Source organism: Tinamus guttatus, unplaced genomic scaffold (genome assembly GCF_059628265.1).
Source record: "Tinamus guttatus ecotype Peru unplaced genomic scaffold, ASM5962826v1 Tinamus_guttatus_pri_ptg000060l, whole genome shotgun sequence".
Classification (NCBI taxonomy): domain Eukaryota; kingdom Metazoa; phylum Chordata; class Aves; order Tinamiformes; family Tinamidae; genus Tinamus; species Tinamus guttatus.
Window position 1 is genome coordinate 4,478,806 of NW_028288594.1, and position 18,032 is coordinate 4,496,837.

Below are 18,032 nucleotides of genomic sequence, written 5' to 3' on the forward strand. Positions count from 1 at the left end.
GCCAGCGCTGCGCTGCGGAGCCGCACACACATGCAGTGCTGGAGTGGCCGCGACGCCCGGGCCCGGCCGCCCCCCTGAGCGCTGCCGCCGCCGCCCGGCTGGCTCTGCTCCCCGTGTGGCTCCAGGGAAGGGAAGGGCCTCTCCCGGCGGGAGGTCCTGGCTCGCTCCGTAATAAATTAATACAAATCACAGCAAGAGAAATATATACAAGGCGGGAGCCTCTGCCCGCAGCCGTGCTCTAGGCAGGGGCTCCTGCCCTGCCCCACAGACGTGTAGCCCCGGCCAGAGGCTCAGCCCTGCCCCGGATTCCCTCCGTCCACTATAAAATCCAGTCGCCAGCAAAACAGCGATGGCCTCGGACGCCGCGGGAGTCCCCGCATCCCTGAGGCAGCCCAGCCTCTGCCCGCAGGCTGGCCCCAGTGCCCTGCATCCCATCGAAAGAGAGGGAACTGGTGGGCACCCAGGCATGTCACACTGGACATGCGCTGGCGGAGGCCAGGCTGGCCCTCGGGCAGGGGCTTGAGCAGCAGCCCTGCTCCGCCTCAGGGAACAGCCTGGTCTGCACAGCGTTTGCCCCAGCAGCAGCCCTAGCTCAGCCCAGGAAAAGTGGGGAGCAAGACAAGCTGCTCTGTGGGCAGGGAGGTGCTTTCGGCAGAGATGGGAACTAGGGGAGCTGCCTAGGAGAAGGGCTGGGAGCTGCTCACGGGTAGGGCTGGGATGGGGACACACATGCTGGGGGGGTCAGTGCAGGGCCAAGGGCTTGGGAACCCACTTGGAGCAGAAGGGACATGGGGCACAGGCACTTGGGGAGTTGTTGTGGGGTGCAATGGGGTGGGGGCAGGCACGGGGAGGGCTCTCAGGGAAGTGGGCACGGACACGGGGACGGAGTGGGGGGGGTGCGGTATAGGCATGCCGGCCATGGGGAAGTAGGCAGCAGCGAGGCTCAGGGAGCCCCGGGGCGCCTGCAGAGCCCCCGCCCAGCAGAGCTGCTCACGCCACGCTCCGTGAGTCCGTGTGTCCCCAGTCCTTGGGCTGACTCCTTGCTGGAGCGTTTCCCCAGCACCTCTTGCCGCACTGGCGTCCTGGCCTTGCCTGGCTGAGTCTCATGATGCCCCAGGGAGGGCCTCCATCCACAGCCTCCGCAGCCCTGAGCTGCATGAGGCCAGGGAAATAGCCCCACATGTCCAAGAGGCTCTGTTGGAGCAGGCTAGGGTGCTGGTGTCGCTCGAGGTCACTGGGTTGGGTTATACCCGCACGGCGGGGCCAGAGCCCGTGGTGAGGGGCACGGTGGAGCTGCAGTCATAGTCCAGGTCCACCACGGCGTGGGAGCTGGCGATGAGGCTGCTCAGGGATGGCCCCGTCTGCCGCTCTCGGAAGCTCTGGATGTAGCTCTGATTGAGAGAGGAGAGGGAGGTGAGAGGGGGTGGCTCCCGGTGTCCTCCATCCCATCCTATCCCATCCCACCACACCCCAGCCAGCCCCAAGACCTGCTGCAGCTCCCCCAGGCCCTGCCCGGCATCCTGTGTGGTCCTGTCCAGCCCAGCACTGCCAAGGGGCTCCTGAAAGCAGCCTGGGAAGAGCCTCTCGCACCTGGCAAAGCCCAGGGAGCCGTGTGCAGCATGGCTGTGGCACGTGGGCCAGCCTGCTGGCACCCGCCCCTGGGGCCACGGAGCTTTGGGCTTTTGCAAAGGCTCAAGTGGCCCGTGCTGGGCTGCCCTGGTGGTGCCGGCACCGCCTTGCCCGCCCCGCAATGCCCGCGCGCCCGCGCAGCAGGGAGGGCCGGCCGAGGCCCAGTGAGATCTCTACCCTGGGCGCGGGACTCACTGGGGAGAGCACGTCCCCATCAAAGCGGCGCACGGGGTTGGGCTTGCGGCGGTAGGCGGGCTCAGGCGGGTGGGCCTTGTGCTGGTGGGGTGGCGGGTGGTGGGGTCTCCGCTTCTTCTTCTTCTCCTTGCGGTCCTCCCGCTGCTTGATGCGCATGAGCTGCACACGGCGCTGCTGCCGGCTGATGATCACTGCGGAGCACAAGGGCCGTGAGCCGGGACGCGCCGCAGCCCCGCATCCCGCTCGGACCCCGAGCGGCCCCGCTCGCCTGGCCGGAGCTGCCCTGCGCCCCGCACACGGGGCCCATGTCCCCCCGCCGTGCTCGCCTGCTGCGCACCACAGAGCCCACCCAGCAGGCAAGCTGCACACACAAAGCCGGGCCTGGGAACCCTGACCTAGCGCCGAGCCCCCCAGCTCCGGCACCCAGCGACACCCCAGGCCATGTCCATCTCCCCCAGCCCTGGGCCACCCCACGGCCCCGCGCACCTTCCGTGTGGGAGTAGCCTTCGGCCGTGACCTTCCACTGCACCAGGACGCCCAGCGTGGTGAGCAGTGGCCAGACACCCAGGATGACCCAGCTGTACCAGCACACGGGGCGCGCAGGGGCCACCTTGATGCGCTCGTAGATGTACTGCACCAGCAGGAAGAGCTCGATGAAGTAATCGACAGTGACGGTCATGATGGCGCTGCCGAAGACGGCGGTGGAGAGCGTGGTGAAGAACCGCTGCCACTGCAGGGTGAGCACGGCGAAGAGCATCCCCACGCCCAGGAGCAGCGCAATGGGGATCCACACTGTCGACGGGTGGTAAAACTGCTCCATCACCACCAGTGTGGCCACCGCCAGCAACAGCCCCAGGAGCAACCCCACCATGAAGAGGCCGACGCTGCGCACCAGCATGGTGACCAGCCCGCACAGGACGCCGATGCCCAGCCCGATGCCCACTGAGGCCTCCACGCTCAGCTGCGTGTCCAGCACCCGCTCCTTGTAGCACAGCATGAAGATGATGATGGAGCCAAACATCAGCCCCGTCAGGAACATGACGGCCTTGAAGCAGCGGTAGCCTGTGGAGAGATGGTGACAGTGTGTGCCCAGGAAGGAGGCGGTGCCCGGGAGGGGCACAGCCAGCCCTGTGCCACAGGATCTCTGCTTGAGTGAGGGGGGGAATGCAACACTTTCCACCCCCCATGATACTCTCCTTGCTGCCAAGCCAGCAAGAAATGGTTCCCTTTGGCAGGGTTTGTGCCCCATTCGTGGGGCTGCTGCTCCCAGCGGGGACCCATCTCCCCCATGCCCTTCCTCCCATGTCCATGTGCCCATCAGCCTCTCCTAGCGCAGCCGGGGCCTGGCCTGACTCACCGAAGAAGCAGTAGATGATCCCGAAGAGGCAGCACATGGCGCACACCACAGAGGGCACCACTTGGTAGCGACGCTCGATTTCCTGCTGGCAGTCGTGTGCCCACTCCTGGCCCGTGTCATGAGGCAGCAGCTTGAAACGCAGCGTCTGCACAGTTGCAGTCATGGCTCTGGGGGCTCCCGCGAAAGGCATCAAAGTCTCCACTCCTGCCCCATCGCTTGTGGGCAAAGCTGCGCCCCAGCACCTGCTCCAGCTGCGGAGAATGGGACAAGTGGGACAGAGGCACCCGTCAGCCCTGGATTGCAGCAGCCCCAGCTCAGAGACCCTCTAAAGCCAAGAGATTCAGTACCCTGTGCTGGGAAAACCCATCCCAGCTCCACCGCGACTCAGCTGGGCAGAAAGGCGAGAGGGGAAGAGCCTCACTGGACACTGGCTGCGCAGGCTGCGGAGCCTGGGGCAGCTGGGAGCTGCCATCTCCCAGAAGGGTGTCCAGCAGGATCCCCTGCCTGAGGAGACTGTTCCCATCATGGAGATCTTCCCTGCGAGCACGCTGTGCCTCACTTACTGTCTGTAGCTTCACGGTCCTGCCCTTGGCTCGCACGCCTCTCATCTGTCCTCTGCCAGATTAAAGAGACTTCTACTACCTGGTATTTTCTGCCTGCGAAGTAATTAGACTCCATAATTAAGTCACCCCTCAATCTTCTATTTTTATAGGCTAAACAGATTGAGCTCTTAAAGCTTATATCCCAAGGCATCTTTTTCAATCCTCTGATAATATTCCCGGATATTTTTCATACCTACTCGAGCTTCTAGCGCCTGTCTGATGCAGCAGGCACCCGACCTGGATCCAGCCTCCCACGCGGCCCTCCCCGGGCGCTGGAGAGGAACCAGTCCTTGCTGGTCCCTGCCCCTTTCCCGCTGGCTCCAGGCCCGGCTCTCACGCACCCTGACACACCATGTGCTGGCGTGGGAATGCCACATCCACATCTTCTGTGGCCGTGCCACGGAATGGAGAAGGCAAAACCCTTTGCAAACACTGATCCAGCTCCAGTTTAAACTCCAATTAAATCCGCTGTCTCCCCGCTCTGAGCTGGAGGCTCTTCCAGCCTCCCTTTGTTCCCGCGGTTCATTTCCAGGCACAGTTTGTTTAGGATGAGTTTGTTGTGACCAGCTGTCCCCGTGCCAGTGTTCTCATTCCAATGGCCACGTTAAAGCAGCCAGTTCAGGGCTTAGCCCTGGACCCAGGACCAGACAGAGCACCAAGAATTACCGGGGAAGGGACAGGAACAAGGGAGGTGCTGCCCAGGCCCGCCTTGGGCAGGGGCAACAGTCGCCCCTACCCTGGCACCTCTCTGTGCTTATCAGAAATACCCGGCGGCCTTGCAGACTCGCACGGTCTCAGCTGCTGTAGCCTGCAGGCTCCCGCAGCTCCGGGTCCTCCCTCTGCTGCCTCCTGCCTCTCCCTAGCAGTGGGGATAGTGGAGCCGACACAGAGGCTCCCCGCTAGCAACCGCTCTCCAGCCCAACCTCCAAGGCACGCGCAGCCTTGTCCATGCCGGGTGCCGGGTGAGGGGCTCACGCAGCAGGTCGCACCGCCGCCGATGTCCCGCTGCCTCGCCGGGCTGCCGGCCTCGGCGCGCTGCTTCCTCGTGGCTCCCTGCCGGCCCCGGCCTGGGGCTTTTGGCCCATTGCGCCAGGCCCCGTCGGCTCTGCCTCACGGGCCGCGTGCCCACGCTCGCGCCCAGCAGCACCCGATGGGGAGCTGAGCCAGCGCCGGGCGCGCAGCACAGTGGCACTGATTGCCCCAGCCTGCCCTGCACGGGAGCCAGCCTCCGCCTCCGGCCAGCCTTCCTGCCTCCCGCGGCCCTTCGGCTGGAGGGAAACACAGCTGGGCAGGCCGGGACAAATCCCGGAGGGGCGCTCGGGGGGCTGATCCCGGCGAGCAGCGGAGGGCTGGGAGCGGGCACCCGAGGCAGGCGGAGCGCTGGGGCCGTGCCCGCCGCGGCCTGGGCCTCCCCGGGCCCCGGCACGAGGCCCTTAAGCAGGCTTGGACTTTACCCGGCAGCCGCGCGGGGCCGCCGCGCCGCCTCGGGGCCCGGCCTCGCGCGGCGCCCGGCGCCCCGGGGCGGCAGCGGAGCGGGGGGGCCCGGCGCCCCGCGGCGGCGCTCGGGGACCCCGCGGCGAGGAGGCCCCGGGCGCTCGCGGCGGCGGTGGCGGCGGCGCGCGCGCCCATTGGCGCCGGCGCTGTTGCTAGGGCAGCGCGGCGCGCTCATTGGCGCGGGGCTCCCGCCGCCGCCCGCCCCGACCCCGCGGGCCGCCCGCAGCCCCGGCCCGCGCGGCGCAGGGCCCGGCCGCCGCCCGCCTCCCCGCCGCCCCTCGCAGCCCGCTGCCCGCCGTACCCTGCCGCCCCGGCTCGGGAGCCCCTGCCGCACGGCTTGCCCTCGGCTCGGGGCCCCCTGCCGTGCCCCACAGACCCGTGCCCCACTGCCCAGCACCCCGTGGCTGTGTCCTGGCCATGCAGCACCCCGGGGGTGTCTGCTCAGTGCACCTTCCAGGCCTTGCCTGTTTCTGGGGGTCCCCGTAGCCACCCCCCGGAATCTCCCCGTGCCCTGCGCTGCAGCAGGCCCCTCAGCTGCACCTCGCACCGTGCAAGGCCCCTCTAGCCATGCCCTGCACCGCACAGGGCCACTGTCACCAACCGCCCCTGCTCACCAGTGCCCATAGCAAGCCCCATGGCGAGCACAGCAGCCCTGCCCCACACAGTGCCTTGCAGCCACCTCTGTGCCCTACCTGCCCTGCAGGCGGGAGCCGCGAGCACCACCAGGGAGGGCCCGTTGGCCTGGGTGCCCCGCAGGCTGCCGAGCTCCTCCCGCAGGCCCAGGCCAAGGCAGGACGGCCGCAGCCTAATCCTAAGCTGTCTGGTCTGGCTGCAGCATTTAGGTCTGGCTGCCGTGGGCACCAGCTGGGAGCCAGGCGCTGACTCAGGGCCGCTGGGCGCAATGGTCCTGCCGGGCCAGGGCGCACGCAGGGCCTCAGGCCTGTCCCCTGGCCCGTCCCGCGCTCCTGGGGTGGCCCCAAGCCAGGCGGGCCAGGGCAGAGGCACCTGCAGGGGCAGCATGAGGGACCGGCTCTCTCAGGGGTGCGCAGTCTGCAGCACCCCCAAGAGTGGGGAAGGGCGCAGGCGCCTGAGAGCAGGATTTAGTTGTGGAAGGGCATTCCCAGCGCCTCATCCTCTTTCTGCCCTCGAGATTACTTTGGCAGTTTGCAGAAAAGCTCCTAATGAAAGAATCCTATTAGGTGAGGGAGCGCCGGAGGGAAAGGTTGTGCGCGGCCAGCTCAGACGCAGGTTGCAGCCGGCATGTCCTGCCGGCGTCCGGAGCGGTGCTGGAGGAGCCCCCGCACCCTCGGAGAGGAGCGAGTGGTCTCCGGGCAGCTGCAGTGCGTCCCCGGTGCCCCGCAGCACTGAACCGCGGTGTCGGGACGGCCAGCAGGGAGGCAACGCCGTGTCCCAGCGCCCGGCCCAAGGGGCTGCCGCCTCTCTCCTCCCGCCTCCGCTCGGCACCGCTGCCGGCAGGAGCCCTCCGGCCCCGGTCCGCGCGCCCCATGGCACTGCCGCGGGTGCCCTTGCTCCTTGGCCGCCCCAGCCGCTTGGCCTGCAGCACTCACAGGGCTTAACGGAGGGGCTTCGGGGGGACTTTAATTGCGGGTGACACACAGGGGATCAGGGCAGATTAGCTCATTACCCCGGGTGCACGCCTGCTGCTGACACACGGGGTCCCGTCTCCCTCCTTTCCCCCTGCGGCCCCCACACGTGCATGGGGCCAAGCCAGGGCCCCTTGGCACCCCTGGCACAGCCAGCAGCCCGCGGCCCTGCTCCAGCGCGCCCGGTGCCCGGCACATCCCAGGGCCCCGCTCCCCGTGCTGGGCACCCCGCAGCGTGTGGGCTCTGCTCCCGCCGCCTGCGCGTCCCGGCCACGTTCCCTGCTCCCCTCCCGGCACCCGGCGGAGCGGGATGCGGGATGCGGGAGCGGGAAGGCGGCCGTTGCCAGGCGACGCCCTGCAAGGGCTGCCGGGCCCGGCGGCCGCTCCTCCCTCCCTTTGTCTGGGCTCCCGGGGCGCCGGGCGCGCGGCCCGGCCGGGGGCCGCGAGCGGCAGCCCCCGCGTTGGCCGGGGCACCCCGGGCGCTCCGGGGCGCGCGCGGGGCGGCAGCCGGGCGGGCCGGGAGCCTCCCGCGGCCCGCGGGCCACAGCGGGGCCCGGAGCAGCACGGGCCTGGAGCGGGCAGGAGGGCGGCGGCGGGGGCGCGTCCCCCGCCCCGGGGCGATCGTGTCCCCCCGGGCGCTGCCCTCCCGCGGGGACCCGGCGACGCGTGTCCTGGCAGAGTCCCCGGAGCGGGCGCCGCGGGACAAGGCCCGGCCCCGGCCCCCAGACCCCAGCCCTGTGTCCCCGCCAGGGCCCTCCGGGTGGAGCCCCCGCCCCGCAGCCGCCACGAGAAGCTCCGAGACCCCCGCGGGCTCCGCAGGCCCCAGACCCGCTCCCTCCCAGCGCCCCTCCAGGGGGGCTCCCTATGGCGCCCCCCTGCTCCTCTGTCCCCATCCCCCTGCGCAGCCCCCACGGCCCCCTCACCAGGGCCCCGCTCAACCCCAGCCTGGGCCTCCGTGCACGCCCCGCTCGCGCGAGGCCAACCGCCGTGCTGCGCCCCGCACCTCCGCGCCCGCCCCCGGGCCTGCCCCGCAGCCCACGCCCCGCCTGCAGCCCCGGGGCTCCCGGTGCCCCACGCACGGGGGCCACCCGGCCCCACGCGTCCTCCATCCGCACGCGCCGCACACCCGCCCGCAACGCCCCGCGCGCGCCCGTCCGCACGCGGCCCCGCGCACCCCCGTGCAGCCCGCGCCGCCCCCGCGGCTCCCACCTGCGCTGCCGGCCCCGGTGCGGCGGCGGCCCCGCGGCGCGCGGCGCTCCCGGCCCCGGCCGCGGCCCCCGCGCATGGTGGCGGCGCCGCCGCGGCGCGCGGTGCTGAGCGGACAGCTCCGCCTGACGTCAGCGCGCGCGTCACCGCGCCGGGCGGGGCCTACGCGCGGGGCGGGGCCTACCCAAGGGGCGGGGCCTATCACGGGGCGGGGCCTATGCTGGGGGCGGGGCCTGCGCGGGCCCGCGGCAGGCCCACGTCCGCGCGAGGCGCCGGCGCGCGTGGCCGCGGGGCCGTGTCCGCGCCGCGGGGGGTCCCCCGTGTCCACACATGAGCCCCTGGCTTCGCTGCAGTCCCGTTCGCTGCATCACACGGTTTTGGTTTTCAGAGCTTGGGCACGTCTTCAAACGGGAGCACCCATCTGACCGGGAGCTGCAGTCGCGATGAAACCTCTCTCCTCGTAGCGCTCGTGGCATCTCTGGGGTCTCTGTGGGAGGAACCAAGCACATGCATTTCTCTATACCCTCAAAACAAAGGAGGCTTTGGTTGCTTGTCTAGAATTGCGCTCGCTTTCTGGCCTTTGTCCATGGAAAATCTCTGCTCATTTCGTACTTCTGCATCTTTACCCTTCTGGCAGCCCCTAGTCCAGTCGTGTCCCTTCTGTTTATAGTTTGTGTATGTTCTTTATTAAACAGCTCTCCATGTGACCATCCGCCTTTGCCCATGTCTTGTGTTAGTCTATTCAAGAGAAAAAGGCCTATGAGAGCGAGCTAAACTTGGATGATCATCCTGTGTCTTTGGGGGTGGGACAGTGCCAGCTGCTTTCTGATGAAAACAGGCTTCTTTGTGCAGCAGTGGGAGCCGGGAAAGGGCCCCAGCGAGCGCAGCGGGCCCCTGCCTGTCCCCGGCAGCCGCTGCGCTTGGCAGCCGCACGTTCTCCATGGCCAGCACGTTTGCGCTGTGTGGGGGGAGACAGGGGCTGTCCGGAGGAAACCTGCGTGTCCTGAGCGCCCCGAGGCTGCTGCAGACGGAGGCTCCTTGCAACACGGGAGCTGCTTTGCGATCCTCCTGGAGCTGTCTCTGCTCCGGGCTGCCTCAGCCTGGCTCCTTCAGACTCTGCTCATACGGCAAATCCTGCTGTGCCCTGAGCAAGGCGGCTCGTTCCCTGCTGACCTCGCTCAAGTCTGTCTGGAGCCTCGCGCTGGGAAACCTGCACGGCATGGCCAGCACAGCCCGGCCAGCAAACCCTCTGGCGCTGGAGCTGTCACGGTTTTGCTCATGTGCAAGGACGCGGCTCTTCTGCGCTGCCAGGAGCCTCCTGCGGCAGGTGCTCCGTCTCCCCAGGGCTCTGCACGGCTGTAGCTCCTCACGGGAACGGGCACCAGGCCTCACGAGGGGCATTCCCGTGCTGGATGGTGTCCAGCTGGGCCATCAGGCTGCTCTCGGGTGTGCGGACGCCCGCACAGCACATACCACAGCTCGAGGCACCCGCCTCCGCCATCACGTGCTCTCGTTTTCATCAACACTCAGGCTTTCTGTTGATACTCCTCCTTGCCACATGGCAATAGTACTGACAACGGAGCTGCTGTTCAAGTATCTTATTCCTCTGGAAGTCCTGCTGCAACAGCTGGTGCAGTGAGCAAGGCCCCTCATGAAAAGGCCCTCTGTTTGTCACAACAGCAACGTGCACGTTTAGGTGGAGTGTCCTTTCGCACTATTAGTTTAGCGGTTCTCTTGGGTCAGGAGCTTCAAGGTGAGAAGAGTTGAGACCCAGCAATTTGTGAAAGGGAACGTGGTGCTTTAAGGCCACCTAGAATTTGTTTGTGCCTTTTGTGTGGGCTGGGCAGTGCAGCTGCCTGGTGAACGGGGAAGCAGCGTCTGTGCGTGGCCACCACGTCCCCCAGGACGCCCCTCCGGCAGCATCTGCCGAGCTCCGGGAACAAAGAATCGCCTGTGCCCGAGCCGCAGGAGGGGAGCCAAATGTCGCTGACCTCGAGAAATCTGTGATTAAACCAGCTTGGACATTTTATTTCCTGTTTCACTTGAACCAAAAATAATGCAAATTTGCTTTCTGAGCTGGAAGGTTACATATGCATGCACTGAACTTATAACTTCAAGACATGAAAAAACCCGACATACTGTTTCTCTTGCTTCCTGCGCCATTTCCCTAGGGCGCTCAATCCCTTATCTCTTCAGATGTTGTATTCCCAAGCCAAGTCTGGAGGGCTTGGTTTGGATCTCGGTAAGCTCCTCTCTGCATGAGCTCTCCCTGCTGCTACACGGCCACTTATCCGCCCTTCCTTGGGGCAAATACCGGCCTGCGCCCCCCCAGGCGACCTCCCTGCTCCCGGGCTGGGCATCCCTCCTGCCTTTGCCTTTCCAAGCCCAAGCTCTGAGCACGCCGTGAAAATGCACTGTTTTCCCAAAGAGGCCTTCAGGCGGCCTGAACAAACGTGATTTCCGAGAATACGATGGAACGGAAGGGCTCCTGCAGCGACTGTGCCAGCTACTATTAGGCAAGAAGCCTTTGGTAGCCCCTGGCTCGGCCGCGCAGCTCCTGCTCCCGCGTCCGAAGGAAGTGCCAGGAAGGTTGTGCTGCTCCCTCCTTCCCGGGGCGAGGAGAGAGAAAAGAGACGGAAAGAGGCCTCGGGAGGATCCGCAGCTGCTCTAAGGGTGAATTTATCTAGGAATAAGGCTGCCTTTGGCCTCCCCCAGGCCCAGCACACGTGCGATGCCGTGGGCCTTGCGCAGGAATGTGAGCTCAGGGCTTGCCCAGGGCCAGTGCGCTGCAGGGAGCCAGCAGCGCCACGCAGGCTGCCCTGCGGGGCCCAGCCCGGCCCGGCCCTGCCCCACAGCTGCCCCCATTACACACGCCATGGCCGGGCCCTAGACCTCTGCCCCACGGCCGCCCCCGCCCTCCTGCCCCACGGCCGGGCCCGGGCCCAGCCCCAGCCCCAGCCCCAGCCCCATGACCGCTCCCCCCCCCCCCCCCGCCCCCTCCGGCGCATGCGCTGCCGGGCCCCGCGGCCGCGGGGTCTCCTAGCAACCGCGCCCCGCCCCCACGCCGCCCCCTCCCCGCCCCCTCGGCCCGGGCGCGGCGGTGACGCGGCGCTGACGCGGCGGGCGGGGCGGGGCGGGAGCGGCCCATTGGCGGGGGCGGCCGCCCGGCGGTGACGTCGGCCCGCGGGGCGGGGCCGGCGGGTGACACGTCGGACGGCGGCGCCGCGCGCGGGGAGCCGCCCCCGTCCCGTCCCGTCCCGTCCCGTCCCGTCCCCGCCGCGGCGCTTCCGTCCCGTCCCCTCCCCTGCCGCCCCGTCCCGTCCCGCGCCGCGGCCGCCATGCGGCTCTCGCTGCTGCTGTCGGTGCTGCGGCCCGCGGGCCCCGTGGCGATCGGCGTGTCGCTGGGCTTCACGCTGAGCCTGCTCAGCGTCACCTGGGTGGAGGAGCCCTGCGGGCCGCCGCTGCGCCCCGCCGCCCGCACGCGCCCCGACAGCGGCCCCGCGCCCGCTCCCGACGGCGCCCTCCGCAACGGCAACGCGGCCCGCAGGCCCAGCGCCCTGGGCGGCGGGCTGGGAGCTGAGAGCTGGGAGCCGCGCGTCGTGCCCTACCGCCCGCCCAGCCCCGGCAGGGCCGCCAAGAAGGCCGTCAGGTGCGGGGGACGGGGGCGGGAGGGGACCCGGGAGGGTGGCGGGGCCCTGATCCCCGCCTCTGGCTGCCCCACGCTGCAGGTGGGCTGTCCCTGCCCTCACGTCTGCCCCCTGCCCTGCCCTGGCTGCCCCATGGCACGGCACAGGCTGCCCCCCAGCCTGCTGCCCCCTGCCCTGCCTTTGCTGCCCCTCCATGTGGGGCAGCCCACTCCAGTGGGAGTGCCCTCCCACTCTCTCTCGTTCCCTGTAGCCACTGTCCCATGCATCACTCTGGCCGCCCGCGGGCTGCCTGCCCTGTGCCGCTGCCCTGCACTGAGTAACGGGCTGCCCTGTGCGCCCCAAGGCCCTGCGCGTAGGTGCCGGCTACCCACGCTAAGTGTCTGCTCCAGCGGCCACGGGCACCCCGAAGAGGCGGTGGGATGGGTGCCCACTGCCCCCGCGCAGCCTCGTGCCCCTTCTGGCTGCCCGCGCTGCATGGTCCTCCCATGCGAGCTGCGACGGGAAGGTGCTGGCCCTCTCCCGCCTGCTCAGGAAGTCCTTCTGCTGTAATAACTTCCGATAGCAGCATCTGGCTGTGCCACAGCTCCCTGCCAGATCCGCGCGCTGCCGGAGCCAGCCCTGGGCTCGGTTCTGCTCCGGGCCGTGGGCTGCGCCGCGCAGCCCTGCTTTGCTCCATATTGATCTTGTAGCTCATAATTTAACGTGAACTTGGCCTCTTGCTGGCCCCAGATCTTTCCTCCCGGCCTGATTTGGCTCAGCTGGGGGCTTGAGAGTAGGCTGGGGGCTCTGTCCGAGTCTGTGGCCCGTGGCGGGGGCAGAGCCACAGCTAGCGGGTACCTGTCAGCTGTGGTTGGGGCCGGGCTTGATCTCCCCAGCAAGAGCCCTTGTGCAGCCGGCGCCCCATGCTGGGAGCGGGAGCGAAGTGGCCCCAATGTGCCACATCCTTCCCGGGCCTTGCTGGGCTTCAGCAGGGCTCTGACAGCGCGGCTCAGAAAGCCTCCTAACGAGGCGGCGTGCAGCTGTGCGGCCCCGCTGCCCTGGCTGCCCCGCGCCTTCCGCCGTGTCCCCTGCAGAGCCGCTGCCGGCCCCCGCCGTGTCCCCTGCAGAGCCGCTGTCCCCTCTGCGCCTTGCTCGGGCCGTGCGGGCCTACGTGCAGCTCGCCGCCCCAGACCCGCGGGGCGCTGCGCGTGAGCGGGCAGCGAGGCCCGCGTTGCTGGGCAGCCTGTGCTAATTCCTTTCGTTTGCAGCACAGATGGAAGAAGAGCTGTGGACTATTAACGAGGGCTTTGCCCGGGACGAGCTGAGGTCAGGCTCTGTGCGCGGGCACGGGCAGGTTCCTGGCTGGTTCTCGGCTGCTGCCTTGCCCTGCACACGTGCTCGGAGGCTCCCCGTGCGCAGGGCCCGGCGCAGTGCCCGTCTGCTCCCCTACGTCCCCGGGGAGCTGCCTTGGGGCTCTACAGGCTGATTTTTCTCACCATGCTGTGGGCTGCTGAGAGCCTTTCTCAGGCGCTTCCCTTCCTGCCCTCCATTTCCTGAGCTCCTACAATACCTCCTTCTCTTTAACCCTTCCGCTGCCACCGTCCCTGCCCGTGCCGGGAGCCCAGCCGCTCTGCTGGCGCTCGGCCCAGCGGGGCTGTGCGCCGGCGCTGCCGTGGCGCGACAGCCGCGGGGCTGGACGCGGCGCCCTGCGCGTCACCCTGTGCCCTCCCTCCCATTCCGCCGTGGTGGGGACCCGTCCCGCCGTGGCCTGTCCCCACGGCACTGCAGCCCCCCAGCCACGGTGGGGCTGGGTGCCCCGCGGCCCTGCGGCGACACGGAGCCTGCACTGAAAGGGCCTCCTTGTCCCCACAAGGAGGGGGGCAGGGGCTGAATGGGGCCAGTGTGTGCGAGGCAGCAGCCCGGCACTGCCGTGGGGGGGTCGCTTCCTGCCTCTGGGATAATTAAACCTGAAAGTAATTGTGAGTCGGCAGCTGCGGGGAGCGGGTCCGGCTGTGCCTGTGCTGGCAGCTGCGCTCGGGCTGCGCTTCACGTGGCCCTGCCTGCCCGGCCCCCGGCCGAGAGCCGCGCGCGGGGAAGGGCTGCGGGAAGGTCCCTCTGCCTGGCCGCCCTCTCGGGCGTCCCCGGGTGCCGGCAGCGTGGGCTGTCTGGGGCGGCAGGACTTGTGCTACAGCAGGAGGTCTGGCGTTCTGTGACGTGTAGCCGCTCCATTTCCCTCTCTTAGCTGCGTCCGGCCTTTTCTGAGCTTCTTGTAGGAGCTGCGCTATCCTGACTGCGAAAAGAGAAGGTCCCCTGCAGTCACAGATGGACTGGAGATCTGGGCTTGTGTCCCCGTCCCAGTGGGGACGGAGCCATGCGGGGGCTGCAGGGCCTTGCGGGAGAGCCCCAGGGGAGCAGCAGGCTCAGGAGGGCCCTTTGGCTGCTGCAAGGTGCCGGCCGTGCCTGCCGTGTGCCTGGGCAGGGCCAGAGTTGCAGCTCGGGAGCAGGTGCCGAAGCGGTGACCCTGGCCTAGGACCTGCTGCTGGTGCTGTCCCTGGCAGCCTCTGGCTCCCTGTGTGGTTTCTCAGGCCACTGCCTTGCCCATGTGGCCGCAAGCCCAGGAGCAGTGTGCCCTTCTGCAAGAGGGGTTAGCACTGGAGCCTGAAGCTGGGCCTTTCCCCCTCTGCAAGCCCAAGAGAGGGAGAAGGGGAGACACTGGGCTGATGTGGGCTGGGGTTGCAGGCCATGACGCACGGCCGCTCTCTGTTGCAGGACGCGGTACATCAGCACGGAGCTGGGCATGCGGCAGCGGCTCTTTGTGGGCGTGCTGACCTCCAAGAGCTCGCTGAACACGCTGGCCGTGGCCGTGAACCGCACGCTGGCCCACCGCCTGGAGCGCCTGGTGTACTTCACGGGCACGCGGGGCCGCAAGGTGCCCCATGGCATGACGGTGGTGACGCACAGCGACGAGCGGCCCATCTGGAACATGTACCAGACCATCAAGTACCTGCTGGACCATTACGTGAGCGACTTCGACTGGTTCTTCCTGGTGCAGGATGATACCTACACGGAGGCGCACCGCATCAGCCGCCTGGTCGCCCACCTCAGCATCGACACCCACCTCTACCTGGGCCGCCCCGAGGAGTTCATCGGTGGGGACACCGAGGGACGCTACTGCTACGGGGGCTTTGGGTACCTGCTGTCCCGCAGCCTCCTCCTGCGCCTGCAGCCGCACCTGGAGAGCTGCCGGAACGACATCCTCAGCGCCCGGCCCGACGAGTGGCTGGGCCGCTGCATCATCGACTACACAGCCATCAACTGTGCAGAGGAGCATGAGGTAGATCCTGCAGTGGAGCTGGCCCGTGAGGGTGCTTGGTCGCTGCCACCTCAGCCTGGCCTGTTCTCTTGTCTCTCCTTCCCTTTCGTGCACCGAGCAAAGCCTCTGGGCAGCGTCTCACCAGCCCCTGACGCTCCCGGGGGCTGTGGGTCCAGCTCTTGTGTGCTGTTTTTCCTTGAGCTTGCTTTGCTTGTACTCAATGGGGTGGACCGTAGGTCTGGATCCGCTGTAACTTGTCTCTTCTTGCTGATACAGGGCCTGCGTTACCAGTACTTTGAGCTGGGGAAGAATATAGATCCTGAGCGGGAGACTGACCCACATTTCCAGAACGCGTTCACTGTCCACCCTGTGCTGGACCCTGTCCAGATGTACCGGCTGCACAAGCACTTTGCACAAGTGGAGCTGGAGAGGACCTACCAGGAGATCCAGCAGCTCCAGGTGAGACCTGGCTTAATTGGGAGGATCTGGGCTCCTCCTGCAATCCCTGTGGGCTTTTCAGCCTCTCTGTGTCACCTTTTCACTCTAATGTGAGTTTTTTGAGGCCTGGAGCTGTGCTGGGGTGACATCAGCTGAGCTCTTGTGGCTGTGGTGATGACACTGTTGTCTGGGAGTTCTTAGGGCCTCTGCCCCTGTGGCTGGAACCAGGAGGTTCTGTCTGTCATTTTTTCTGGGCCGTGTAGACCTTTGAACCCTTGTCAGCTCTTGCTGAGCTTCACTGCATGCTCCTGACCTCTAAGTACATGCCTGTGTCTTCTGACTGTGTCTTCTGTTCGATCAAGCAGTCTGAGAGCAGCCTTGGGCCGAGCAGATCCTGGAGCTGTGGCAGCACGGGGTGTTCAGGCCAGCAGTGTGCCAAGATCTGGCAGCAAACGCTGGGTGGGGTGGGATAAAGTGCAGGCCATGCCAGTGAAAACAGCTTATTGTTTCCTGTGTGCAGCTCTGGGGAAACCCTGACCCACTTTTGCTGGAGTCGGTCTGAGAGCAGCACAGACATGTTCTGCTTCTCCTGTCCCCAAGAGCAGTACTAAATTTCTGAATATCATGTTAGCAGAGGGGGCCCTGCAGAAAACTGGAAGGTTTATCTGTGCCTACCTTGGTCCTGACTCCTCTGTCTCTGCTTTTGCAGCTGGAAATCCAGAACTCCAGCAGCCTGTCTGCAGATGGGGACCACAGTGCCACGTGGCCCATTGGCATTCCTCCCCCATTCCAGCCCAAAACCCGCTTTGAAGTGCTGCGCTGGGATTACTTCACAGAGGACCAGGTGTATGCGTGTGTGGATGGCTCCCCCAAGTGTGAACTGCATGGTGTGGACCTGGCAGATGTGGCCGACGTGGTGGCCACTGCCATGGAGGAGCTGAACCGCAAGTACCAGCCAGTGCTGCACGTCCGCAAGCAGCAGCTGGTGAACGGGTACCGGCGCTTCGACCCCACGCGCGGCATGGAGTACACGCTGGACCTGCAGGTGGAGGTGGTCACGCAGAAGGGGCACAGCCGCTCCGTCACCAAGCGTGTGCACCTGGTGCGCCCCCTCAGCGAGGTGGAGATCATCCCCATGCCCTACGTGACGGAGGCCAGCCGCATCAACGTCATCCTGCCACTCACCGCCCACGACCGGGACTACGCCACCCGCTTTCTGGAAACGTACGCGGCAGCTGCCTTTGAGAACGGCGAGAACGCAGTGCTCACCTTCCTCTTCATCTACGACCCCTTTGAGGCCCAGCAGGTGACCCAGAATGACATCTTTGCCCCAGTGAAGGCCCAAATCACCGAGTATGAGCGCAAGTATGCGGAGGTGAAGATCCCCTGGATCAGTGTGAAGACAGATGCACCTTCCCAAATCAAGGTCATGGACATCATCTCCAAGAAGCACCCTGTGGACACACTTTTCTTTGTGGCAGGTGTGGGCACAGAGGTCACCACCGACTTCCTGAACCGCTGCCGCATGAACACCATCAATAACTGGCAAGTCTTCTTCCCTATCCACTTCCAAGGCTACAACCCTGCCATTGCTTACCACAACCAGGTGCCCCCTGCCACGCTGGACCTGCTGCGGGACGCGGGGCGCTTTGACCGTGATGTCTTCCATGAGGCCTGCTTCTACAACGCCGACTACATGGCGGCTCGCACCCGCATGGCAGGCGACGTGCAGGAGAATGAAGACATCTTGGAGACCCTAGACATCTATGATATGTTCATCAAGTACTCCAACTTGCACGTCTTCCGGGCCGTGGAGCCTGCCCTGCTGCAGCGCTATCGGCACCAGGCCTGCAACCCCCGGCTCAGCGAGGAGATCTACCACCGCTGCGTGCAGAGCAGCTTGGAGGGTGTCGGGTCTCGTTCCCAGCTGGCCATGGTGCTCTTTGAGCAGGAGCAGGGGAACAGCACCTGAGCCCAGGCACGGAGGTGCTGGCCCTGTCCAGCCTCCTGCCTGCCCCAGCCGCTCTGCTGCCCGGATCTGCCCTCCTCGCCCTGGTGAGCGTGGCGTGGCTGCAGTGGTCACCGCTGGCTGGTGCCACAGCCCACGGCTCCCCTGCACTGGTGCTACCCAGGTAGTGCTGACCCCTCCCAGCCCGGGCGGCCTGGGATGTTCCAGAGCAGCTGTGGTCTTTGCAGACCCTCCTGTGGGATTGGGTTGGGATTCCTGAGCTCAGAGCCAGGACACCTGGGTTCTCATCCCGGAGCTGCTGCCTGTGGTCCCTCTTGCTCCTGGCTGTGTTGGCTGGCGGGAGGAGCAGAACTTTCTGTCCCTTGCTTTATCTGTGACCTGCACCATCCCCAGCCCCCTCAGCCCGAGCACACACCGAGCCCGAGGCCCCTGCTGTGGGGCTGTGACTGCAATGAGTTACCAGCTGGGCCTTGGGGAGCTGCCATGTTTTCCCCTGACCCCCTGATACAGGGCTGCATTTGCTCCTTAGCCTCCTCGTGCTGGGCCCTCTTTGGACACTAGGACAGAAGGGAGCAGAGCACTTGGTCCCTGTCGTGGGG

General features: G+C 66.9%; 2 protein-coding genes across 3 annotated transcripts; one reads left to right on the plus strand and one right to left on the minus strand.

Moving 5' to 3' along the window:
- Window positions 1–1,223: 1,223 nt before the first annotated feature.
- Window positions 1,224–3,458, minus strand: TMEM198 (transmembrane protein 198). Of its 2 annotated transcripts, none has more exons than XM_088519510.1 (4): window positions 3,182–3,458; window positions 2,311–2,886; window positions 1,825–2,015; window positions 1,224–1,391 (listed from the first exon to the last, which is right to left on the minus strand). In XM_088519510.1, exons 1-4 carry the CDS (start codon window positions 3,369–3,371, stop codon window positions 1,245–1,247), a joined length of 1,104 nt encoding a protein of 367 aa, XP_088375636.1. In that variant the 5' UTR covers window positions 3,372–3,458; the 3' UTR covers window positions 1,224–1,244. The 2 variants fall into 2 exon arrangements, with proteins under 2 accessions (XP_088375636.1, XP_088375635.1); XM_088519509.1 differs by having other exon boundaries at window positions 1,807–2,015.
- Window positions 3,459–11,411: 7,953 nt separating this feature from the next.
- On the plus strand, window positions 11,412–17,777 carry CHPF (chondroitin polymerizing factor). The gene is made up of 4 exons (XM_088519505.1): window positions 11,412–11,736; window positions 14,483–15,047; window positions 15,303–15,485; window positions 16,174–17,777. The coding sequence occupies exons 1-4, from the start codon at window positions 11,426–11,428 to the stop codon at window positions 17,434–17,436; spliced, it is 2,322 nt and encodes a 773-aa protein (XP_088375631.1). The 5' UTR covers window positions 11,412–11,425; the 3' UTR covers window positions 17,437–17,777.
- Window positions 17,778–18,032: the final 255 nt, after the last annotated feature.